The following is a 26356-nucleotide window of genomic DNA, read 5'->3' on the forward strand; positions in this document are numbered from 1 at the left end:
CACTAAAAACCCCAGCAAGCCCCCACCAACAAACCAACTCTGAAGTGACGGGGCTGACTGCTTAACTCTGCCATGCACAGCTGATTTATATATCGCTTAATGACAATGCACAGGTGAGCTCATCAGTGATGCCCCACCCACAATAAATGCAGGTTCTTAAAGGGACGGAAAACTGCAACTGTGCCGAATAAACACGTTAACCAGTAGTGTGATGAAAATAATTTATTGTGCACGGTTTGCAAACATACATACATTTGTGTTTGGCATCAGAAATATATATTATTTAAGTAATTCAAGCTGCCAGAAGAGTTTGATATTTCCTGCAGCTGTGAGTCTGGGCTGGGTTTTTTCCTCACCAAAATGATCATTAAACCTTTAAGTCATGGTGACTGAGCATCAAGATGAGACACAAAATATGTTCACTATGCAGCTTATCATGACTGTATGTGAGAACTTGATTATGGTTTGTTTTATATCCACTATCCTCCTCACAGTGTCTTTATTACTGACAGTAAAACCCAAGATCATCATTTTACCTGGTGCGCTGGGGTCGCTCAGTCTGCGCCGTCTACTCGCAGACTTATACAATGATATACTTTCATTTACGAGGCCATTACAATGTTTCCAACTGGGAGAGCGTGAGTCAGTGCAGAAAAGGAATTATCAATGCTCTGCTTAACAAAAATCCAGATAAATGTCACGCCTGATCAAATATGATTTATACTTCCTGTAAATTATTTTGCATTTTCAATTTCTATGTGGTTTTCAGTGAGGTCAGAGCAGATGTATTCATGCAGATACCTTTAAATAATAAAACAAAAACTTCAGATAAATTAATCGGGTCCTGATTAAAGGATGTATAAAATATGCACTCTGTAGCTCCTGAAGTTGTCAGTATCCTCTGTTTATCTTGTGCTGCTGGTCCACAAGTGTCTGCTGCAGGCTCACTTTGGCGTCTTCAAAATCTGGATTGAGCTTCAAAGCTTGCTGGAAGTCACTCTTAGCATCATCGAAAAAACCTGTAAGATCATAGAAAAAATGTACATACATAGTAAGCATTATTGTGATTTGTAACAAACTGGTTTAGAGTCAGCGGTGCTGTTTCTTGGCAGCATGATTGAGTTGAATACACAGCCCCATCTAGTGTTGTACAAAAGAACACATGCAGCATCACATCTGAAATCATAATCAAGCCAAAGGTGAAGAACATGGTTACTCATTTACAAATGTAAAACAAAACTCTGACCTTTAATGAAAGACAGCGGGCTGATTGTGTGACTGCAATCCTATTACCAAACAAGTATTTGCAAGTCTTTCTAACTCTACAGGAGGGATGAAAAGCACTCAAAAAACCATATTCCCTCATTTGGTATGATCATGGTGGTGGATCCATCTGTCCAAAATATAATTGTTTATTGGGGTTGTAATCTATTGATTGAAAAGGCTATAACTTGTATTTAAAGTAATTGACATGCTAATCCAACCATTCAGTGGCTCTAAACATCAGTGTCCCGCGTTTCTTTACTCATTTATTCAGGTTTGTGTGATGTCTTGATGTCTGCAATACACTTTAATTAAATGTAATATGGACTCCTCTTTGAATATTTTTTAAATAATACGTTAAACTTAAATTAATAATAAGTCAAAATATTGGATCAAAAAATTTACATTTATTTTGAAACACATCCGGTGCGGAAGTCACGTTTTTTTCTCCATCAGACTGGAAGGTAACAGACATCTCTTTCTACAGTGTCACTGTGAATTTTACACAGAAAAACTTACTATCCTTACCTAGTCTATAGTGTATGAGTCCTCTGTTATAGAAGGGAATTTCAAACCGGCTGTCACTTTGTATAGCGGAAGTGTAGTCTTCTACTGCTTCATGAAAATCCACTCGAAGGTACTTTATCTGTCCTCGGTTGTTATAGGCAGTGGCCAAATTATTGGCTTCACAGTCCCTGTGGAAATATAATGCAGATAGAGCGTTAAGCGTTAAGTGAGAAACAGACTTAAAGTTAGCTAACGGTTAGCGAAAGACGGGTCATAGAATTTGACAGGTAACAAAATATGGTGTAACACTAACTAGCTCAGTAGCTGAATGTAAGCACGTTTTACTTTTCCAGAGAGGACAAACGGTACCTTGACTGTAAGCAGGAAGAGATAAACTTCGTGTACATTTCTTCTGCCTGTTTGAAATTCTGTATTTTAAACTCGGCGTGAGCCTGTTCAAGTATTTTGGAATTGTCTTCCTCCATGTGTTAAATTCTGCAAAGGGTTTGTTTTTCCACCTGCGGATGTGACGTAACTCAAGAGGACGTCCAATCATGGTTTAGTGCGTCGAAAGTGGGCGTGGTTTAACGTCATCCAACTTTAATCGTATACATTTGTGGAAAATACTGGATATAAATACATTAAATAAAAACTAATTAGGGAAATAATTTTTAATAGCACCTTGTATAACACATTCCCCCCTTATTAATACACAGATGCACTTTTCTGTATATATATATATGTTTTTGTAGATGCAAATAGATCTTCACATTAAAAATATACATAGAATGAACACAAAAATATGTATACCGAGCCTTAAAATTTGAATTTTGTAATACAAATTTAACCAACTTAATTTATTATTATAACAAGATGATGAAAAAATAATCAACTCAATTAAACATACGGTCTCATTAACATTATTTCCCATTATATTATCCAAACTTCTGACTATTCCAAAACCAAACCTGAAGTGTTTAACAGATTTTCTTATTTCAACAGTAGGTGGCAGACTTGAATCAGATCTTCCTGAAACAGGGCAGTGGAGTCATCAATGCAAGTACTGTGGGTGCTATTCAGAAAAGGTTTGAATTAAAGATACAATAAGCATAAAAAGTTTTACATAAAATTCAGCCCGTGGATTCATATCTATAAATATATCATCCTTTCTAATGTTGTTTCCCATTTTAAAGAAAAGAATGTGACCTTCAAAGGATCAAAAACATACGCCACACCAGTCCTAGGACAATGTTGACCCTCGCTGCAGTAAATACACAACAAAGAGGCAACCCATAAGCAAACTGGTGAGAAATTCTTAGACGATCTCCCAGGTGATAAAGTCAACTGTCGTGGTGAAAAACAACACCTTAAGGAGGTAGAGGTCACTCAGTAGCCGTGCGCTTACTTCCCTTTTGTGGCCCATTTATCTCGAGACTGTGTGGACAAGTGGAAAGGGATCAAACAGAGACCAGTTTGACCCGGATGAGGAAGATGTTGGCCACTGGCATTTGACACTGCAGAGAAAATGGCAATAACATACAGCCTGTCGAAATGTAGGTTGTCTGCAGGAAATCACATCACATGGAGCAATAGATTTTCGCATCTTTACACTACAGAAGTGAGGAAGTACATATCTCAGAATTATTTGAAAAAGAGCAGTTATCTGTCATACATACAAAGATGACAAATTACCTGGTTACACCTAACACTCCTTAAAGTCACAGAAAGCCATAAAGATTTACTCTGGCCTGGGCGACGTTTACACTTGAAGCAGAGAATGTTGCGTTTAGCAGCTCCTGGATCTGGCGCTTCCTTCTTGCTCCCCAAATGTTGCTGTTTGCTGAGAGAATTAACACAAAGTATTAAAGTCTACTTTGGTCAGGCAGAACCAGGACAGACATCCATCACACACCCTCAACCGAGGGGGTCCTCTTCTCTGACAGACCCACAGCACTTAACATTAAAGCTTCACCTTTCTCTGCTGGCAAAGTGTCTTCATTCTTCAAAAAATGACAAATCACTTTTTTTTTCATAAGATAAGACAAGAAACAAAAAGTTATATCTAAAAACATGCTGACACAGATGCACATTTAAAGAAGAAAAACAAAGATCCATCCACTTCCTGTTTCCAGAGTCTCCATATTTCCACCATAGTTGGTGGTTAAAGGATTATTTCCAAGGTCAAGAATGAACTGTCATGCAATATGAAGGGCAATCTTTTTTAAAACTGCATGTTAAATTACTTAATTTTATTTTCTCTGTAGACTAATATGTCCTATGTTTAATCATTGGCAGGTGAAACAACCTGCAAACAAACGAGGGAGAAACCAGGGACTAACTACTGTGTTAAAGAGCCAGTTCGCCACTATTCAACCTCAGTCCTATCATGCTATTATGGGGAGCTAAGGCCATTATGGTAGAGAAAAAAATGCTATTTCACTCCGTGCCTTTGGACGCTATATGCTTCTCCAATGGGCCCTGGAAAACCTTTGTCAGACTACGTAAAATGTGTCATCTGGCGGAGGCCAGGGAGCTCGCTAAACTGCACTACCTCAATCTAGGACGCCCGCCTCCGATGTCATGTCTCGTTCAAAATCATCAGGTTTGAAATGTAGACTGCAGAGCTCAAGATTTTTTAGACGATCCACCGGTATATTCTCGTCGTGTTTCGGATTCTGTACCGCTCTGAGCTGTTGCCTGCATCGATCAATGTCCTTGACTGGAAAAAGTAGTATTTCACTCCAGTGTCTCTTGCTGGGCCGTTCCTTTCAGAGGGAGGTGCACAATGCATGCTGGGTGTTGTAGGAATGTAGAATGGGTGAAACCACGAGCTGTTTGTACAACTGTCTCCACAGCTATGGCGCCAATTTTCAAATATTATCGCTTCTATCGATTACAGAGAAGCTTTGACTGACAGAGGCTTTTTCCCGGGGAGAACTGCTCCTTTAAGAGGCATTTGAAGTAAAAGTATTCAAAGTCGTTTGGGGGTTTGCACCTCCTCCAAGAATGGCGTGCTGGTACTTTTCAAAGGGATTGGCCTCTGCAAAAAATGTCATAAAAAAGTTGTGTTCTCTGAAATGCTGCTGTCTTTTCTGAAATATTTTTGTCCTTTAATCGTTAGGACAGTAAAGAGTGACAGGAAATATGGAAAGAAGGGAAGTGGGGATGACCTGCATCAAGGGGCTGCAAGTTGGAGTCGAGCCTGCAGCTGATGCGATGAGGGCGCCTGCTCTGTTGACTGAGCTAAACAGGCTTGCCCTGTATCCAGTCCTAAACCTATGCTAAGCTAACTGGCTGCTGGCGAATGAGTCATATTTAGCATACAGACATTATAGTGGTATAAATTGAATAACTCAAAAAAGAGTATTTCCTAAATGTCAAATTATTCCCCTCATATATAGTCTCCAACAGCTGATTATAATTCACCTGTAGAACCTCATATGGCTCCTTTAAACACCTGCAGCACAATTTAAGCTTAGTTCAGACATTTGAGGGGATTTTTATATTGTAATAATATAAAAACATTCGACACATGCCCCTTATGCTGGTACAAAAACACAGTTATTAATGAAACAGTGCACTGTGACACAGTTTTGAGATATGGTTGAAAAGTCCTGAACGTGGATGTTTGCGTTTCAGTTTATGTGTCTTTTCCACTTCTCAGAGGTGTGTGAGTCCCATTCATCTTCTTCTCCTGAAACACAGGGGGGCTCACCTCTGTGACCGGCCGTGTGTGTGGTAACCATGAACGCCTCTGAAACAGCAAACAAACATAAAACAGCTGTCCGCTGAAAGGAAGGAGGACCAGACTGGAGGTAAACGTTGGCGTGTTGACTCTCTGCCTCACACAGACGGAGCAGACAGAGGACCTCTGTTGTCCGTGCTGCTTCGGGCAAATATGGCAACTCATTCCTGAGGTGACACGCTGACCCCTGCCTGTTGTTTTTCTGACCATGCTGAAGGTGGAAAAGAGACATGATTGCTATAACAGGCGATAGAAACAGATGGTGGTGTAGGAAAGTTGGTAAAATAATGTCAGTCATGGGTGCATTTAAGACATAAAGAGCTTTATTTTGTATGTTAGGCGACTAAATGTGTGTTTAATGACTGAAAAAAGGTCAGAGGTCAGGAAGTGATCGTCCCCCTGACCTCAGATATCAGAGCGGTTTGTAAATTATAACACATTGTTAACAGAAATGTCAGAGCCCGACCATCATGTTTAACTTTCCATATTGACAGAGAAATACAGACCCAGCATTAGAGCTTACAGCTGTATAAGGAACACTGATATAATGCCTCTTTGTACCCACAGAAACACATTTTAGAGCCATATGTTGAATCTCCCAAATACCCTCTAGAACCAACAGAAGCTTTCACCTCATTGACGAACATTCACTGCTTATAAAGTCACATGATTTTATAAAAATACAATGTTGGGCGCCGCTTTAGCTCAGTGGTTATATCCCGTAACCCATGTGTGGAGGCTACAGTCCTCAATGCGGCAGCCCCGGGTTCAACTCCCCTCGCCGCGTGTCTTCCCTACTCTCTCCTCCCCTGTTTCCGACGCTATCCACTGTCCTCTCTAAAAAATTAGAGATAAAGGATTCGACTTAAATTATCAAAACGCATCTAAAAAATAAAAATAATAAATGAAACATTTTTTAAGAATATAATGAAACCAAGCCAATATTTTGTGTAGTATTTATTGCCGGTGCTTTTTAAAGAAATGGACATTAAAGCTCCTGTGAGGAGTTTTTTGGTGGTAATGAAACAGACTGAAATTAATACTGATGCCTCTATATGACCTACGAAAGCAAGCAAGACCAACAGCGACAAGATAGATTTTTTCTATAGATATTTTTAATGCCTGAATCTGCTGCCTCGGGGGGTAGGTGTAAAACAAGGAGATTAACAGCACATGGGTGAAGCAGCCTTTGTTTTCTTTTTCCACTGCAAAGATGCCCAATGAGTGATATGTTTAAATGTTAGAGTTTTTACCAGAAAACACAACTTTCACGTGTACAGGACAAGATCAGCAGAGAGATAGGAGGTATGTCTTTGTCCACAGGGGGCGCCAAAATCAACAGTTCCTAACAGGAGCTTTAAATGTATTCACATTTTGTCATTACCTCTCTCTATAGTGGCTTTCACTGTAAGTGGTGGACCATTCCCACGATTCACTCAAATAGTTTTGCACAATAAATTCACAGGTTATGATACATGCTTATAATCCAGTGTTACTTCTTTTTAATGTAAAAGTTTAATCTTGAAGATTTTCATTTAAATAAATATCTGTTAAGTCACTATTGCCGAATCTATCGCCATAATGATGATTGAGCCTGTGGCCCACTGATGAAAGCTTTTGCATTTGCAGTATATAGTATTATTATGGACTGGATGTCTGTGGCGACAGTCGCAGAAGAAATCACAAGCCCAGTTAGTGACGTGTTTTCCATCACCTAGCAGTGGTTGGTCTGCCAGAGAGGGTAGGCGGAGCTAAGCGGCTGCATTTGCGGTTTATGTAAACGATGCGAGTAAACAGTAATCTACTGTGGCTGAACAAACAAAGAGGAGGTCGATGACTACAGATACAACTTCAAAAATAAGTGAAAATCCAGAGAAAAAGAAACAAACACCACGCTCAGAACCACGACGAAGTGAGCCAGCCGTAGACGTCTATCATGGCGCTCAAGAGCATAAAACTGAAATCTTCGAGATTGTATCCTTATTTAATGAGGGCTTCACTGTTTAGCCTCACGAGATTATGTTAGAGTGTGATTGCACGAATGATACATGAGTCATTATTTCCATCTATAAAACCCAAAAAGAGAAGTGTGCACAACATCCCTCTTTACGGTTTTATTGTCCAACTTGTCGTCCTGATTACATTTATGGACCTTAGCAAACATTCACAGACAAAGATCAACATTTATCACCCATATCACATAATACAACGCTTAACAATTAAACTTTTAATGTCACAGAGATTATATGATAAAGAAAATATGCAAAAATCTGTAGTACATGTAGGAAACATTTTACTGTTTGGATGCGTCAGAGCTTAAAGTCTAACTAAGTAAGTCTAATTTAATATTAAAAACTATATACAATATGTAACTTTTTACAAACAGGACATAAACAAGACAGTACAGAAGAAATAGAAGTAACACTTTTTCTTTGTTACATATATATATATATATTTATAAGTAGCTTTTACAGCAGATTCAAAACATCACATTAAATGTTCATTAAAACCCGGATCATCCGTAGACACTGTTTCCACAATGGTCAGTAACTTGAGGGATACTTGAGGGATAACCAGGTTGTTATGGGAGAGTGGATGACTGTTGGAGGAAGTAAACTGGCCAGCTGTCTCTGCAGAAAGTAAACAAACAGAAGGTCAAACAGCGCGGTGGGTCCGAGGATTTTTTTTTGACTGCAAATCATTCCAGAAAGGAAGCTGTCAACACGTACCTCCGTGTCCGGCTTTAAGCTCGGCCCACCATGTTCTCCAGACGCTCTATTCTCCCGGACACGTCGGCCAGTGAGATCAGTCAAGGAAACACGCTCACAGGCACAGTTAACTGTTAAACGGTGCTCATGCTTCTGTTTTAAACATATACGAGACATACTGTTAAACGATATTACAATAACAAAGCCAGCAGGTAGAAATAAGCAGCTTTCCCCTCAGTGACATGCAATAAAACGTCTTCCATCTGAAACAACAGGAAGGATATGCTTGGCTGTGAGCTGCTGGATGGCCGCCTGTGTCTTCTTCTGGAAAACCAGTCTGGCTTCACATTTGCACGGGTCCTCCACCACCTCCACCTTCACCTCTGTCACCGGGAGACAGAACATTTCACATCAGTGTGGCGGATCATGTAGAGAGTGAAAAAGCACACACACAACGCACATTAAAGAAATTATAGTGAATCAATTCTATAATGTTACCTGATAATTGTCCAACAAATGAGACAATAATAAACTGACTTTTAGAGACAAGAATAATGCAACTGTTGGTTGTGATGTTGTGAAGCCAAACATTTCCTTTTTAAGCTTTTACACACGTAACTTTAGCGTCAATATCTGAGGAAAAAAAGTCAACAGTTGCTGCAGGATGTTACACACTCTTACGTTTCAGGGAACATGTTTTCTTGTCCGCATTCAAGATATAACTGTCCCGGCACTGGCAGAGGTAGGAGGCATTGCTGTTGACACAAATGTGTTGGCAGTCATTTCCCATGGCACAGGGGTCCAAACCTGGAATAAACGGGGGATTAAGGGATGGTGATGTCAGGATGGCGGCATGGATACATTTTCATATGCTAGTATACAGGTAGGAAGCTTGTTATGAGTAAAGTAAGGCTCAGCAGAATACACCTCTCTATCTAATGTAGGGACATGTACACAGAAAGAAGAGTAAAAAGCTGTTTTTACGTCTACACCTACCTAATTCAAAAAGTAATGTATTATTTTGCCTGAAGGAATTCAAAAAAGCATATCTGAAAGCTTCTCTCAGGTGTTTGTACTCGACCACACGCCACTCGTGGCAGAAAACTTCATCCTTCACCACATCTCAGCCAAGGTCTTTTTGCGAACTGCTTAGGTTCACTGTGTGTTGGACAACACAGGTAAAATCACAGAACCCTGAGGTACAACAGTAATGACAGTTAAACAGGCAAAGTGTTTCACAAGTACAAGAGGACAAGACAAACATCAGACAGTAACAAGCAGCAGAACCTCATTTGTCCAAATCTTTGACGTTCTTGTGGAGCAAAATCTGTAACAGTCAGCAGTGTGTTTGTAATTTACATGTAGACAAAAGTGTTATGTGTTTGGACAAGTGTATTATGTGATGGTTATGCACACATTGGTACCTGTCCACATTTAAGTGTGTTTCAGTCATTATTGAATTACTCTGGCTGCCTTTGTTGCCCATTGGTTTGAACCTGGAAATTCAGCAGAACAGCTTTTTGTGTTGGTCTGAAGCAGACGTTCACAGATGTGAAACTTCAATGACTGTAGTGATTGTTTTAGTTACGTCTCCTCTCACCGTTCCTTCTCTACTCTGCTAATCCAGAACAGACCGACTGCAGGAGCCGTATTTGTCAACAGAGCTGTCAATCATCCTTTTGACAGCATCAAATAACTAATTAAAACTGAACTTTAAAATGACGCTTGGACGTAAATTAGCATGATAAGAACTAACTATAATGACAGAAACCATGTTTGAGAAAAATGTATTTGGCGTGTATTTAGATTTTATAGTCTTACTCATGTCCCATCTGTTAACATGGAGGAGGCGGGCTTTATGACCTACACTGCAGCCAGTCAGCAGGGGGCGATAGAAATGTTTTGGCTTCACTTTTACAGTCATGTCATCTTTTTATACAGTCTATGGTTTGAACAACTGAGGTTCAGCTGTGCATTTAAACCACTTTAAGTTTAACATTCAAAGCAATCACCATAATGATGCTTTGTGTGCAAAAGAATTACCTATAATAAATATATAACTTTTCTGATTTATAAAACAGAAGCTGAAAGTTTAGGGCTGCGTGGCCCCAAAACTTTACCCATGTTTAATTTTCTATAAGCAGGTTCTAGTGCCGACATCTGCAGACCATGTGGGGGTTGAGAGCATCTGGTATGTTCTTCATGTTTTAGAGTTTATAATTCACCAATAACACAGTAACTGACTCTGTAACAAAACCCCCTGTAGACTGTAGGTGCCCCTTACCGAGGAACTAGAACCAGGGTTAATGGTGGGGAAAAGGTCTCGCGGGTCTCTTTGTCCTACCGCACAGCGTCTCCCTGAACTTGGAGGTGAGCTTCTCGATGACGCCGTATGTCTCCACGTAGAAGACGTGGTCCTCCAGAGGGATGCTGGCCATCAGCTGCAGGGAGCGCATGTCAGCACGGTCAACCCCGACGGCGTAGATCTCGATGCCAGAAGCCCGAGCTGCAGCAGAGACGTCTTCCACTTGATCTTGAGGTCTCCCGTCCGTCACGATGATGGCCACCTTGGAGATTTTCCTGGAGCGAGGCCGGGCGCCGGACTGCTCGGTGAAGGCTTCATTCATGGCGCTCTTGATGGCGAGGCCGGTCATGGTGCCGGCCGCCAGGGGCTCGATGCGGGAGATGGCTTTCTTCATGTCGGGTTTGTTGGCGTGGTCTTTGAGCAGGAACTCGATCTTGACCGTGCTGGCGTAGTTGACCACGGCGACTCTGGTGGCTTCTGCGCCCACGTCCAACGTGTCGACCATGTCAGCGAGGAATATCTTCACCTTCTCAAACTCGCCCGGACGCACGCTGCGAGAGCTGTCGATGATGAAGACCAGGTCCAGAGGGCGGCTCCTGCACTGAGAGTCTGTCTCTGGTGATCAACCAAACCACGGCAGATTAAGTCCATTTAATACTCAAAACCCAGTTCATCATTCAGACCGCATCAGAGAGAGTGACACAGGTAACACTCAAGAACAAAACACAGGACACTTTGGGATGCACAATACACTTTCCCACGGTACCACAAGGAAACTATTGTGCATCACTGTGGTGGTAAAATACAAGTTTGTGGTTCCGGTGAAATTATATAGTATGTCAAAATCATACTGTATCATTTCAGTGCAACCGTCCATCAGAGATTTATCATAAACCATTGATCCTTTTATCTTTGAATGAAAAGGATGTCTGATGCCCAAATAAAAAGTGACATCACACCTGAAGATGGAGACAGTGTTAGGAGCCCTCCCCGACAAACACGTACACAAACGACATTCCAGCAGTTTAGCATCACTTCCTCTCTGCTCTACAAAACTGACTCTGCTGTATTTTATGTCTTATTTTAAACTTAAAACTCACATCAAACACATCAAAGTGGACTTTTTAAGATTTTCATATTGAGACATCTTAATTGCTCTTTTTTCGTGCATTCAAATAGGATAAATAAAATACTACAAGATACAAGTTATTTACTTATTTTGTCTGCTACCTTGAAAATAAAACTTTAAAATTCAATATCACTTTTAAATAAATGTGACATTCTCGGTAATACGTTTAATTTAAGTTCTTGCTAGAAGTCAGGTAACATGATCAACACATTTTGGTCTGTATAGGAAATATGACGCTACAGCCTGCTAACAGTTAGCTTAGCTTAGCACAAAGACTAGAAACGGGGGAAATGACAGCCTGAATATCTATTAAAAAAATCTCTAAAGTTCACAAACAAACCTGTTAAAAGTTTCTGTTAAAAAGCTGAAGTTGTGGTAATATTAGGTGATTTGTGGGGCGCTGGTTTGTCTCGGTTGATAGAGCAGGCAGACATACAGAGGCTACAGTGCTGCATGTCATTCCCCACTCTCACCTCCCACTATTTCTGTTATTTCTCTCTACAGCTGTCCTGTCAATAAAGGCAAAAATTGGCCCCCAAAAAATCTTAAAGCAGACAAACAAAATTAGGGGATTTGTTATTGCTGTTGTTGTTGGACAAGTAACTTCTTGCAGCTTAGACTGGTTGTCTGGCAACCTTATAGTGTCAACAAGTCCCCAAAAAGGTTTTTGCAAATAGCTGACCTGTAACCCCTACAAAACCACATTGTGTCCTTTTTACATTACTGCTTGTTTAGGGATAAAAAAAGATGGGCTTTATTTATATATATATATATGTATTTAACCTTTTTTGCGGGAGCAACCGGTCCAAAATGGCAAAAAATAAAAATAATAATTTACATAATCACATTAAACAAGACATTAAAGCAAGAGTTGAAAGATTCATGAGAGAGGAACTATTTAAAAATATTATAACTTATTTAAATCTTTATCTAAATGAAATGTGAGCTTTTAAGGTGCTTCAAGTGCATTTTGTTACTTGTTAACCCCGTTTCCAGTCTTTATGCAAAGCTAAGCTAACAGGTTGCCGGCCTTTAACTCTGTATTTAATAGACAGATATAAGAGTGGTATGAGCTGTCTCATCTCACTTACAGAGAATAAACGTATTTCACAAAAATGTCGATTTTATTCCTTGTAATGAATTCTGATCTGCTTTATTTAGCGTGTACATATATCTGTTCTTTCTCACAGCTAAACAAACAGATCTGACCTGGAAGCATTGAGAAGAATTGTTTGGGTTGGAAAGTGAACCTAACTGGTAATATTCTACCTGTCTCCACAGGACTGATGGTGGTGATGAAGCCGCTTTGGGTACTGACCGGTAGCGTCACAGGAGCGGTGGTCTCCACAGTGGTCACCAGCACTGGCATGATGGTTGTCACCACTGTAGTTGCTGGCAGAGTAGGCGGCAGCGTCGGCTCTGGTAGAGTTGGAGGGATTGTCGGGAGCTGTAGCACAGGTGGTGTTGGTACTGTCGGGTCTGACTTGTCAGGGCAGGGACCTTTTATTTTGTAGGGGAAGTGGCCTTTGAACCTTTGGTGGGGATGGTGGGATACAGGTGGAGACAGGCCTTTGTATATGTGGTGGGTATGTGGTAGCACTGGCCCTTTAAATGTGTGGTGATATGGCGGCATGGGAACTGAGGGTCTGTGGTAAGTCATCGGAGGAGAGAGAGGAACGGGTCGGTACACTACCGGTGGAGGGATCCTGGGTGGCTGGTAGTGGTAGTGATACCCTCCTCTATACGTGTAGTCACTTCTGTGAACTACAGGGCCACCAGGAAGGAGAAGTGATGGAGAACATTAGTAGTCTGAAAGCAGGTAAACAGGAAAGTTGTGTTGAAATATACAACAACTTTTGCTTTCTTCCGACACAGACAAATTATTAGTTGAAGCACGAGAGTAAGTTCAGCCACCTGGTGTGTTTGCAACAAGCTGGATTATCCTGTACAGCGCTTGTGAAACACCCAGGCAAGAATTTCAGATTTCATGCATGTTGTGTCCAAAAGTCCAGCCTTTAACATTATATCCTTAAATGACAACAATGATTGCTTTAACCGACTTTTAGGTAATATAATCTGCAAGAATTCATAACTAACATGGCAGAATAATGCAATATTAAGCATAAACAAACATAACTGGTGACAAAACATTAAAAGTCTACTGGGACTGCAAAGCAACTTTGGAAGTACTATACTTCAGTACAGTTTGAAGGTACTTGCACTTTACTGTAGCACTTCCATTTTATGCAAATGTATATTTTTATATCAGCACATTTGAGAGGAAAATATTGCAGATTTTTCTTTACAAGTAAATGTTTGCATTCAAAATCTCACTTAAATAACAGTTTTATCAGCAAATGTGTGTATAAGTTAAAGCAGCCTGTTCATTCTGCAGAATAATACCCCCTGTGTGAGATTTGGTCAAGGGGGAGCAAGATTTAACTACAGTAAAATTGTTTAGTCTAGTGGTTCTCAACCTAGTGTTTGGGCCCCTCCAGAGGGTCACAAGATGAATCCAGAGGGTCTTTAGATTCTTAATGGGAGAAGGAAAGAGGATTTAAAAAACTATTTGTTTCTATATGTTTGGACTTTTCTCAACTATTTGATACTCATATTTTTGTGAAATTTGGATGCATTTTTTATTAAACAATTATTTAATGAAACCAGCTCAGATATTTGGTGGGGTATCTCTTTGGTTGAACTACAAAAAAGCCATAGAAAAAAGTGACTAGAGAAAGTAACAGGAAGGCCCAAGTAGATATGTTTTATTTTCAACTGTGCACTGAACAGTGTACAGAAACTGGAAAACAACTGCTGCCATAATGCAATATTTATTTTTTTATCTTTATTTCTTATTGTTGTATACATTCTATACATACTTGACGTATTTCTTACTTCTATTTATATTTCCTATATTTCTTCATGCTTCTCTCTGTGTCAGAGCAACTGTAACGCCCGAATGTCCCCCGGGGATTAATAAAGTATTTCTTATTCTGATTTTTAAAGCCAAACATCTAGTTTATTTTTTATGTATTATATTCAGTAAGCTTGTCATGCACTTTGCTGACGTGAAATCTTCAGCGACCAGTATTAAATAAATAAAATATTTCTTTAATGTAGTGACGTAGAAGTAAAAAGTAACGTGAAAGTACCTCCAATCTTTGGTTATAACAGTTACTTAAGTAAATGTACTTAGTTGCTTTGCAGCACATGTGTTTAAAAAACAAACAGTATTTTGAGTAAAACTTACTTGCAGGGTTGAGGGTCCTGAACGGTGGTCGGCCATTATGTCTGGTCTGTGCGTGGCTCTGTGCGGCTATCAGGTGAGGGTCCCCCGCACTGAGGTGGTACGTAGCCCGCACATCAGACAGCAGCAGTGAGCCACAGTACAGGAGGCTCCAGAGGAAAGACTTCATCATACCTGCTCTCACGGTCCTCCTGGTGGTCTGCTGTCCGGTGCCTGCTGACTGTCAGGGTGCTGCTCAGCTCAGCTGACCGCCTCCACATAAGTGGGGTTTACGTGCAATACGTGCAAACCGTCCGCCCAATCCAGAGCCGGGGCATGACCCGCAGGTTACACACGTATGGAGGACGGTATAGAAAACCACTTAAATGTCTGTCTTCATAACAGACCCTCTCAAATAGATAGAATCGTTTTTTCTTCTCAGGTGAACTCCTTTATATTTTTTTTAAACTGCAAATCCACTTCTGCGTACGGCTGTACATAATATTTAACACGTCACGTGACCCTCAAACGCACCGCTGTTCACTGCCTACTGGCTGACAAATCAATAATGTCGCATAAATTATCTAAATTAATTAGCTTTAGTTCATTATCTGTTATACTAATACTTCAACAATTATGATTTCTATCATAAAGATATTAAATTGTGTTTCAAAGTTTCTTTCAACGCTGCTGTAAATAATGGGGGAAAAATGCTCTAGCTATGCTTGTAATGTAATTTTTATTTAGTTGGCCTAAAGTTTAAAGACACATTTCAAATCATTGAGTAAATAAATACTGATATCAGTTTATACATACCAAATATGTGTACAAACACGATCATATAATGTAAACTAAAGGTAGCTAAACTCACAATAAATAATTAAAAACTGAGGTAAATACATTGGTAGCTTTAAACGTGGTGAGCCTACTCAGCGAATCAATATCATCACAAAAGCGATTAATATTCAATTCGGAGATTCTCTCAAACATAACATATGAATAAATAGCACTTACCAGATAACGAACCTATTTTAATGTATTTTAGCAGAGCTTATTACATACTAACACAACATGGGGCGCATCCCATCATGTCCAGCAGAGGGCGCTCATGTTACACACAAAATGCCAGTCCCAGTGTAACGCTAATACGAATACATAATAAACATTATTCACAGAATTAAATTAGCAAATTACTAGCAAAATAGAGGCAACTAATGACTAATTATGTTAAATGATGGCAAGTGGAATCATTGCCACTGCTATATTTGCACAATATAATAACTTGTGCGCACAGGTGAAAAGATGACAAGAGGATTTAATTAATTAATTTAATTATGTGCCTAATTTTGTCAAGTGGGGACGGCTAAAATTATGGGCTACATTGCAGGCTGGAAAATTCGGATTTAGCAAAACAAACATTTGTCTGAGGTGGGGTGGACATAATAACAAATGAGTCTTTTTAATGATTACAATCCTGATACAGCCACAGCAATAACATGACTAAGTCAGAAACACATTGCTACTGCTACATTACTACTATGACTCATGAGGTTGTCATAGTTGACTTTTTGTCACCTTTAGCATGTGTAAACCTCTTCTATGGCAGTGTGGAAAGTTTAAACCCTGGAAGCTGATAAATTGTTGAAGAGCCTGTGATTAAGAGCACACACTTTTAGATGTATATGTAACCTTATTGTTGAAAGTGCTCTGCAATCAACTATTTTACATAGTTTTCATCCTCATTTCTGAATGAAATAATAGTTTTGAAATGTATTCTTGAACACGGCAGTTAACACAAAATCTCTCCTAAAAACTGCATATAATATACTTTTTAGCAAACATGGATGATTTCTTGAAACTACCAAGATTTTGAACATTTCCGTAACCATTGTGTGAACTCACAAACATCATAGGATGTAATCAATCATACTAAAAAGTTGTTGCTATTTATAAGCAGTTTGTATATTAATAAACATGAACAAAAGAGCCATGATGATGTAAATTTCTGAAACGTTTATTGAAGTCAAATGTTTTTCCACTACAGTAGGATAAAATCATATACCCAGTAAAATAATGTGAAGGGGGGGGTTGTTGATCAGCATGCAACTACTAATGTTCACAAGACCAGCCGTTTGCTCCAGATGTGAGGCGAGAGAGAAGCAGAGAAAAATGATCCATCATCAGCTCCCTCTGCTGTCGGTCTCTCAGTCTCAGCTGGGGAAACTCTTCACTAGCTTTGCTAACACGGGGCAGCAGAGTGATAACACCGTCAGGGTGTGGTGGAGGTGAACTGATCCACAGCAAAACTAAATAAATAACAGACAAAAAAGTGCTACAGACTCCATTCAAGACTGAGATGGAATAGTCTAGATCTCCATGATAAGGGGGGGAAAGTAACACAATTCAACAATAAGAGCTATAATAAGTGGATTGTCATAATAGATTCTTTTTACACTTCATATTTCAATCTATAGATAGGATGGTGCTGGATTGATGAAAGCATTTCAAGCTAGTTAATTTTCACATGTATCCCTTTTACTAAGACATAAAAAAGGCCAGAGGGTGGGAGGGGTAGCAGCTTTCTTTGCTTTTCAAAACATCACATTCATTCATAAATTTCACACACTTTTTCAGTCTTTCCCACCTTTTCTCCGCTCACACCTCCAGGATGCTCTCTAGAAATACAGAGGGAGGGTAAAACTAAATGTTTAAGTGGCCTTACACATACACAGAGAGGGGCAGAGAGGGGGGATAAGGGCTTAGTGGTGCTCTGAAAGGGTTAATGAGGGAGGGTAGGAATGCATATGGTGGTGTGTGTGTGTGTGTGTGTGTTTTGGCAACAGGGCTGGTGCTTAAGCGGGCATGTAAGGAGGAGGTGGCTCCTTCTCTGGCATCTTCATCGCCATCTCATAAGTGGGCAAGATGTACTGGAGGAGAGAGAGGAAAACATTAATCATTATCTGCTCATTTGGATATCATTCCTTGATTTTTGTGCTTCTACCATGGATGAGTGCACTACTTAATTAAAAGTGTTCTTTTTTTCAAGATTTCAATGTGTTGATTCTGTAGTCTGTACCGGTCTGTACATGGTGTTTTATTTTGAAAAGACCAGATGCTGTACACTGTTTTCGCGTGCGACTTCCTGTTTGGAATGATCTGCTCTATTCAGCTTGATGCGCGCTTGAAGCGGACTCTGTCAAAAATAGACCCGGCGCTTAATTGGAGCAGAACGGAGAGACGTTTTTGGGAAGGACCGCGGCGCGTGCTGTGGAATCACGATCATTGACTTGAATGGGCGCGATCGACTCTGGAGGTCGGGGCGCATACGGAACGCGCCGGTGACGGATCCTGTGGAATTTGAGGGTTAGAATACAAGCAAATAGCTTTTGGTATTCTGGCTTCAAATAAAGCAACTTAAATTACTCACAAATTATATCCACAGTTATAAACAATTTTATATTTTATTTATATATTTTTTTGGGGTGTAAATTTGTTAAAACTAGAAACGAGGACCTTAAAATTCTATAAATAAATATTTCTAAATGTAATCATAGTAAACTCTTATCAACAGATGCATATTGCAGTAGGTGGTCTCTTTTCATTTTCAATGTGTGAGAGGCACGCCACCTGCTGGCTTAACTTCAGCATTACATATTCCTACACTTTGCACATTAGATTATGTGAGGATTTATTTGTGACAGTAGATAAGACTCCTAAAATTGTTAATGATTCGCAGAGAGTAATTGGGGCAGCTTGCACACCTGGGGAGGGGTCTCAAAGGCGGGGTAGACAGCAATCTCTGGCATGTTCCTGTTGTTGATGTACTTGTAGCAGTTCCACACACAGTTGATCAGGTAAGCCTGGAAAACAAAGATAAGATAGTGTTCGGAATTTTATGGTTTAATGAGGCTGACAAATCTACCTGCAGGTACAAACAAAGTTACCTAACTCAACCTGACCTAACAGGTCAGTAAACTCTATAAATCCTGGAGCTCCTTCAACTACAATGTCCCCATTTCCACTTCAAAACACCAGGAGAAATATAAATAGCTCAGATTAAACAGCACTGTGCCTGCTGTTTTAGAGCTCTGCTTTCCATCATCACTCACTCCTTTATCCACTTTCGATTTCTTTTTACATTAGATGGATGTAAATTAAATGAACAAACACCGAAATAAACCAGGTTTAACTCATTTCACCTTGAGGATGATGAGGAAGGCAAAGAAGACGAGCACAAAGAGCAGCAGACAGCTGGAGTCCAGAGAGAGGAGGTTATCCTTGTACGGGAAATCCGGCTGAGGGAGAAAAGAACAGACGATGTCAGATAATCAATAACACCATCAATGCCATTACACAATCTTTATGGTTTAAAACTCCGGCGATAAACATTTGGGACAGTTGTAGCAGCACTAAGTGCGAGATGCATAATTACTAAAGAAATATGAGCTCAATAAATCTTTTTTTCCCTTTTTTCCTTCACACTGACAAATTTATCGGTTAAAATTAGCGGATTATTCTGCAGCATTGAAGCTTTAGTCACTCTTCTGAAGTGAACTGCTTTGATAGATTGTGGATCAGAGCTTGTGTTGAATTAAAAACATCAGTTGACTGATGATGTTTCCAATGTCACTAGGGCTTCAGAAAGCATATAAGCATCATAAGTTTGATAGTTCAGTTCAGTTTTGAAAGTAAACTGTGTGATCGGCACATAAGTGGGGTAAGAAGTGAGGCCAATAAGGAAGTAATAAGTGGATGTTTAACTGTGGCATACAATATACGACAATCTACATCCATTACAATCCATTTTCACAATACATAATTAATAACAATATGCAGGCTTGTTGGCACATGACACTAAACTAACTAACTGGCTCCAGTTGAGGAGCTGATTAAAGTTTAATAAGCCACTAGATGTCACTGTTGTGTCTGCTGAGTTTGCAGTTTCTGAGCTTTGAATCTTTTTTTGGCACAGACAGAAAGAAAGCTCCCAAAGCTTCATAAGACTTCATCTGCTCATAGCTAGTTCACTGTTTTAATAATCACTTTGTGGGCCTCTGATGTGACAGCAGCATAATCAGCAGCTCATTTGCTCTTTGAACGTGATGTGTTCTCTGTTGTAAAACAAACATGGGAGTGGTAGTGTGACAGATTCATAATGTCAGCAGGATCAGCCGATGGACTGATGAGGTATGTAAGAACATTGGTACTGACCAGCTGGTCCAGGTAGTCCTTGATCCTGGGCAGGTAGGTGAGAGAGCTGATGGCCACCAGGCAGCTCAGGGCGAAGTCAAACAGCTGGTAGCAGAAGAACGGGATGAGCCAGCCGTCACGATGCTGAGGAAACAACAAGAGGAGGCAGAGTCATGGTAGTGACAGGTTCATCGATTGGGCAGATCCTGTCTGTGCACGTGAATGATGCTGCACTTCATTTAACTTTATCTCCCCACACTTTTCATTCTAGGTTGGCTCTTCAGCCATAACTGCACACATGAGGAAGCATCCACAGCCGTTTTAAATTCTAAATGTGGTTTTCTTGGTTTAAATAAGGAAGAGGATTGCTGCCATGGTAACATAAATAAATAAAAACATTATTATAATGTGATAAAGATATTTCATAACAAGATGTGTTACATCAGTGTTACATCAATATTACGACATCAATGTTAAATTAAAGACTTCCTGCATTGAAAACATTTTCCATCTCCTCAGTCTGTGACTGATTCAGTACGTGTGGTTTGGGGTCAAAGAAAAGAGCAGAACAGAGACAGGAAGTGCTGACATTTAAAGTGTGTACAATAGTGTGTCTGGCTCAAATATACAGAGAAGGTTGGTCACAAGATCCTCTACAGGAATTTGTTTTTTCTACCAAAAGCACTATTTACTCCAGCCTTAAAACAAGTCTACTTCACAGACTACATGACTACAGTACACAGCAAAGTACTGAATATCTTAGGTATATTTTAACCATGAGTCAAACATTTAGGGATTTCACTGGGACACTACAGCAACAGCAGCTCTGCATTGCCTCTCTGTGTAGGAAACAGGGTATCTACTACAGTCATCTGGGAGCATGTACTCGCACAGCTAAAGTAGAACTCTTACACAGACTGCCGGCAGCCACAGCATACCCAGCCTGCAGTTGTGTGTCACACTTTAACTGTGCGGTCATACCAACTAGCAGCTTTGCGCTGGGCCACATCAAAGGGCTATCAAACCTGTCAGTCTTGATGCCATCAGACAGGCCTGTGAGGTGAAGATGACAGGTAGTGAGAACATGACACTGTGCACTACACTCCCACTGCATCGCGAGTCCTTTTGAACATTCAGCTCAAATGTTCCGTCTCCTCGAGTCTTGCTTACCTCTTTGCTCTGCTGCTCTAAACCACTTGAAAGGAGAGCTTTTTTAACGTCTTCACACTCTGGGATTACATATTTGCATAAGCACCATGACAGCTCTTTAAATACAGTGCTTGCTGTCAAAAGAGAACTTAAAAGAAGAGAGCATATGCTCTGTGCACACTTACAGTAATGGCTCCGTACACCATCATGGCACTGATAGTGAGCATCAGCAGAGAGATGGCAAATCCAACACAGGCATTCTCTGTATGGGAAAAGAAGATAATTAACTAATTGAGCAAATGCAGAGACAGATTTATTACAATTCAGTTCTGATATATTTCTCACTGGGTGAGGATTGATGAATACATTTGCCTGCCCTCTTTGAAGCAGCAGTGATTTGCATAGAGTGTAAGTGAACTGTCTCCAGGGCTTCTCTCTTCCCAGCTAACTCTGTATTGAGAGGCCAGCTCTGGGGAGCATTAAACCGCTTCCTCTCAGCTGCGTAATGTCTGTGAAGAAGACGCAGTGAAACTCGGTATGGGATAATTAAAAGGTCTGCCTTTCACATCCTCTTTTCCCTCCCTCACTCAGTCGCTCGCTTCCTGAAACTCTCCTGCCTGTTGCGCTGGAAAGATGATGCTTGTGAAAGAGCTGCTGCGGCGATGCGGTTCAGAGGAATGTCTTGGTTATTACAGCAGCTCGAGCTGAACAACTTGTACCAAACTGTTAGAAGACAGCCTGGAGCTCATCTCTGAATTATTGAAAACTAAATGTAAGCTCTAGAACTCATCAAATGATGAAGACTAAAGAGGCCAATATGGCGGAAACAATTCTAGTCATCAACTCTGTGCGTTTTGATAGCAGGAACCAGGGTCTAAATTTGGTTCCGGGGTAATCAATTTACCCCCAGGAAAGTCCCTGTTTGGGGGGTAGTACTTTCCAAAGGTACTTTCCAGGAACTTTCAGTGCAGGGCCTGCAGTGCTGATCATTTCTGATTGGTACTCACAGCATTTTAATTGTATTGTTTAAAAGACTGCAGCTGCAAGCTCACTGTTATCATCGTACTTCGAGATGGAGTCATAGAAGAAAGCCTAACCCATTTGCAATGCAAAAAAGCACGACCAAAAACAGCACAAGTTGAATCTCCTCCATGCTAACAGGCTATCTGCAGTGTCGCACAATGGGCCACAGAAACCATTTAGTTCCTTGGTTGAAAAGCACCTATACACACGTGTGTGCACACACAAGAGATCCTGCTCCTGCCAATGGCTGAGAGAACTAAACGTTCTAAAGTGTGGTAACACTTCACCAAAGTTGATGCAGACACTGCTCGTTGCCAGAAGTGCAACAACAATGTTGCTTGTAAGGACGGAAACACGAGCGATCTGTCCAAACACACTTCTCACCGGACGCTTTCACCCAGCAAATTTAGTACCTGTGACAAATGGTGATAATTGATAAGCCACTACAGGCTAGCCAAATGTGTTTTATATTTCCACCATCACAGCATTGGAGTCTATAATAGTGATCCGTTCTAAACATTGCCGTTTCTTTTGCTGTGAATAATTATTTATTTTACATTTAAGAGAATAAAGCTTAAATCTTCTATTCTTAATTTCTTTCGTACCGTTAAAGTACCGGGTTGCAGAATCAATAAGAGTAGTAATCCCGTTAAAATCTTAACAATACCCATCACTAAGTACTACCACATTAAAAGCGAGTTCTGTCAATTAGTTAATTAGCTTTTAATCATGGCCTGATATGTGGAATTAATGAGTGCAGTCTGATGAAGCTGCACTAATACATCTCCTCTGCAGGCTGTGCTCAACCTCCGCTGCTCTGCGTGCTGGCGTGAGCATGCTGTGGGAAGGTCAACCCACCCCAGTTGTTTCCCTTCCTCTCCTGCTGAGTCACTGTTTTAGAAAAACGAAGAGGCTATCCCCGAGCCAACCAACAAAAACAACCACCAGCAAGAAAGAAAAGGGCTCTCATTTTTCTGCCAGCCCTGCCATGGCAAATACAAACACTAAGCCAGGATCAACACAAACCCTTAAGAAAATGGAAACAACACGCATGCTACACAGCAGTTGTTCTGTTCGTCTCATGAGTTGTTTTTGTTTGGTAGTCAGCAGGGAGTTCCCTGTGGAAGATGAATCACATGACAAGCTGGGCAAAAAAAAAACAACAGCTATACACTTTTAACTATTTCTCCATGTGAACATTTAGTGGGCAAAATATCTTCACCTGGACACAGTGGAATTAAAAGCCCACCAAAACAGAATGTGTAAATTCCTAATAAAGTGAGGTTTATTAGCCCCTACAGAAGTACTTGTAGATTTCACTACTTACCAGACATCCTGTCGGAGGCAAAGTAATGGTCGATGACCTCATACTGCAAGTCAATAGTGGGCACATTTTCTGGGTGGGTCACAGCTACAGTCAGCAGGATGCCCATCAACAGGTTGACAACCTGCAGAGAGGAAGGAGTTTTTTTTAAATGCTCAAGCAGTTCTCTGGCATGCATTAACATCATTTACAAATAATGTGCTACGGCTTGGAATGCGTTTTAAATCGTAGTCCTCCCTACAGGCAGCCATTGGTTTCAGTTCATGTTAATATTGTGGGAAAATCCACTTGCCAAGACACAGATGGGACAGGCAAGATTACAGAGAACATCAGCCTCTTTGCCAAGGTTGCATTATCATCATGTGGGAAATCTAGGCCATGAGGAGGAACCAATCAAGAACTCAAGGATGCTCCAGCTTTAAAGCATGAACAGTCGCCCTCGGGGAAATATTGCATTGACAAGTTGTAGGGGGGAAAAAGTACACAAGACAAACAAGCAATTGTGGCAATTTTGTGAAAAGAAATTACACATGCTGGCATGAACTAAAACAAATTTTAATCTGGAAGGAAGAAAAATTAAAAGTTTTACATGGAAAATTGTTGGGATTTGATAATGATGTAAAATCTGAAGTAAATTTGACACAGTGAAATCACTGGGACTTTTGTTTCAGCAGGAAACTAGGTTATGAGAAGTTATGAGAAGTGAAACTCGGACTAAGTTGACCAAGAATGTTGTCAACAAAAAAAAAACGTTCATGTCACGTTTCACAAAGATGTCAACTTGTTATCTAATATTCTACAGGCAAGTTTGTGCAACAAAAAGGTTGCCAATAAAAGGATGTATGTGTAGTGTTTAACTGTCCATGTGTTCTGACAACTTAAAGAAGAAGGGAGTTGAGAAAGCAAAATTTGATATTATATATTTTTTGTAGTTGAGATTTGATCCTGGTAATTTAGGTAAAAAGAGCATAATATTCAAGGTCCAATTGGTACATCTGGGTAAAAACTTTTTTTCTCCGTTCAACCATAAACCAGAACAGGCAGAATGAACTTCTTTAGAAGCAGCATTAACAAACCTGGGAACTTAAAAAAAAAGTCAGTCAATCATCACTTTATCAGTAAACAACATGTGTTGTTGTTTTAAAGCGATTTGAGAGTGCTAAGCAATGTGAGGCAGAGATTTTGTATAAAAAAAGAAAGAAAAAAAAACAGAGGAAGATGGCTCACGTGTTTCGTGAGTCAAATTTGTCCAGCTGGCAAAATTTTCACAGAGGATTTATGAGGAACACAACCAAAACCAGAATCATGTGTTATGTGATTTGGTGAAATGAGAGGGGATTAACTCAGCTGTGCGCTGGATTACAATGCTGCAGGAACTAGCTTAAATAGGCAGAGGGCAACGATAGCTAGCTAACTTCAGCAAACAATAGCAAATAGTTAGCTACGGCCTATGTAATACAAGTTTTTGATTCCAACCATGATTTAAAAATTAAATGACATCATACAAAGGAAATAACTTTTAAATCGTAAAAGATGATACAGTTAGTTCCTTTATATTGAAGCTCGATTTGATCTAACAATCGCTACGTTAGCATGCCAGCGGAATGTCGGCTAGCTTGAGCTAACGTCCTACACAACATTAAGTCCAAATGTCGTATATTTTAAACTTTATGCCCAAAAAAGGTGATGGTAACTTATAGGCATCTGCTACTTATTGCTCTTTTTTATCTGTTTATGACTAGATTTTCAAGGTTAGGTGAGTTGTATCGACAGAAACACTTAGCAAGTGAAGCCTGAAATCGTGGCAGGCTAATGCTAACGGTAGCGCTAACGTTAACTCCGCGCGCCACGACCGTTTGGAACAGTTGAAAAAATTACACCAAACTTAAACAGGAGTTACTTGCAAAAGTGACATTTAGTGTTCTCTGGTTTCGTGTAAGCGCTGTATGGTTGGCATGTATTATATAACTCGCTACTCGGGCAGACTTAATGCATATGATAGACAGCGCTAGCCAACATTAGCTTACTGGCAACCATCAACCATTTTACGTACCATGTACCAGGTTCCCAGGATGATGGTCCCCGTCCGGACATGGCAACATCCACAACACCTGGTGGTGTACAATCTGTCTCGACTAGGTTTAAAATGATGCATGTCCTCCACGAGCGTAGGAAGAAACATCGGTAGAGCTTTTCGTGGCAGAGAAAAATTTTCTCACCATCAACAGTCAGCTAACGAACACGAAGAAACGCCCACCACTTCCCTGACGACCTGCGCGAGCACAGCGGATGAAAACAAACCATCTGACGGGCCGGAAGAGGCGGGAACCAGAGGCATATCTTTGATTGACAGGGAATTTAACCAATGGCTGTAAAGAAAATTCAAGCACTGCCATGACTCTCAGGCCATGGAGCAAGGACATTTTATCAACAAATTGAACAGGCAGCTTGAATAAAAATTATGCATTTAATAGATTTAATGAGGAAGGCCTAATTACCAACCAGGAAAAATAATTTGCCCCAGGGAACCCAAACTACAAGGGGCCCAGAGGCCCATAGTTCGTTTTAATTACATTATTTGCATTTTGGTTTTTATAGTATATACTAAATAGTGTACCACAGTTACTGCAATACTGCAAATTACAAGGTAAAACTTTACCCAATTTTGAGGCTCTATTGTCTATTGTGCTTACATGGTTCATGCTCATAAAAGCATATGCTCATTAAATATTCAAAATGCTTTCAGGAATACAATGGTTATAAGATTAATTTATTAACAATTATAGA

General features: G+C 40.2%; 3 protein-coding genes across 3 annotated transcripts; all 3 read right to left on the reverse strand.

Moving 5' to 3' along the window:
- Positions 1-207: 207 nt before the first annotated feature.
- Positions 208-2273, reverse strand: ttc32 (tetratricopeptide repeat domain 32). The gene is made up of 3 exons (XM_069657613.1): positions 2140-2273; positions 1792-1958; positions 208-1019 (listed from the first exon to the last, which is right to left on the reverse strand). Exons 1-3 carry the CDS (start codon positions 2253-2255, stop codon positions 892-894), a joined length of 411 nt encoding a protein of 136 aa, XP_069513714.1. The 5' UTR covers positions 2256-2273; the 3' UTR covers positions 208-891.
- A 5985-nt stretch (positions 2274-8258) lies between these two features.
- Positions 8259-15073, reverse strand: matn3a (matrilin 3a). Its single transcript, XM_069657691.1, has 4 exons — positions 14908-15073; positions 10568-11143; positions 8508-8606; positions 8259-8314 (listed from the first exon to the last, which is right to left on the reverse strand). The coding sequence occupies exons 1-4, from the start codon at positions 15071-15073 to the stop codon at positions 8259-8261; spliced, it is 897 nt and encodes a 298-aa protein (XP_069513792.1).
- A 1808-nt stretch (positions 15074-16881) lies between these two features.
- On the reverse strand, positions 16882-25828 carry laptm4a (lysosomal protein transmembrane 4 alpha). The gene is made up of 7 exons (XM_069655385.1): positions 25623-25828; positions 23573-23693; positions 21408-21484; positions 20095-20217; positions 19083-19178; positions 18645-18743; positions 16882-17810 (listed from the first exon to the last, which is right to left on the reverse strand). The coding sequence occupies exons 1-7, from the start codon at positions 25749-25751 to the stop codon at positions 17736-17738; spliced, it is 720 nt and encodes a 239-aa protein (XP_069511486.1). The 5' UTR covers positions 25752-25828; the 3' UTR covers positions 16882-17735.
- Between the last annotated feature and the right edge of the window lie 528 nt (positions 25829-26356).

This window comes from Semicossyphus pulcher, unplaced genomic scaffold, assembly GCF_022749685.1.
Source record: "Semicossyphus pulcher isolate SPU_LCO1_2020_fin unplaced genomic scaffold, fSemPul1.0.p SCAF_11, whole genome shotgun sequence".
NCBI classification, from domain to species: domain Eukaryota; kingdom Metazoa; phylum Chordata; class Actinopteri; order Labriformes; family Labridae; genus Semicossyphus; species Semicossyphus pulcher.

Excerpts from the sequence above, each read along its gene's own strand:
- ttc32 (XM_069657613.1), bottom strand. The coding sequence starts at position 2,255 with ATGGAGGAAGACAATTCCAAAATACTTGAACAGGCTCACGCCGAGTTT. Across the intron at positions 1,959-2,139 it reads TCTTCCTGCTTACAGTCAAG|GGACTGTGAAGCCAATAATT; the intron begins GTACCGTTTGTC and ends ATATTTCCACAG. Across the intron at positions 1,020-1,791 it reads ACTCATACACTATAGACTAG|GTTTTTTCGATGATGCTAAG; the intron begins GTAAGGATAGTA and ends ATGATCTTACAG.
- matn3a (XM_069657691.1), bottom strand. The coding sequence starts at position 15,073 with ATGAAGTCTTTCCTCTGGAGCCTCCTGTACTGTGGCTCACTGCTGCTG. Across the intron at positions 11,144-14,907 it reads CAGGACCCTCAACCCTGCAA|AGACAGACTCTCAGTGCAGG; the intron begins GTAAGTTTTACT and ends GTTGATCACCAG. Across the intron at positions 8,315-8,507 it reads CCAGCAGCTCACAGCCAAGC|TGGCCGACGTGTCCGGGAGA; the intron begins ATATCCTTCCTG and ends GACTGATCTCAC.
- laptm4a (XM_069655385.1), bottom strand. The coding sequence starts at position 25,751 with ATGTTTCTTCCTACGCTCGTGGAGGACATGCATCATTTTAAACCTAGT. Across the intron at positions 18,744-19,082 it reads CCTTCCTCATCATCCTCAAG|GCTTACCTGATCAACTGTGT; the intron begins GTGAAATGAGTT and ends TTTGTTTTCCAG. Across the intron at positions 17,811-18,644 it reads CCTTTGAGACCCCTCCCCAG|TACATCTTGCCCACTTATGA; the intron begins GTGTGCAAGCTG and ends TCTCTCCTCCAG.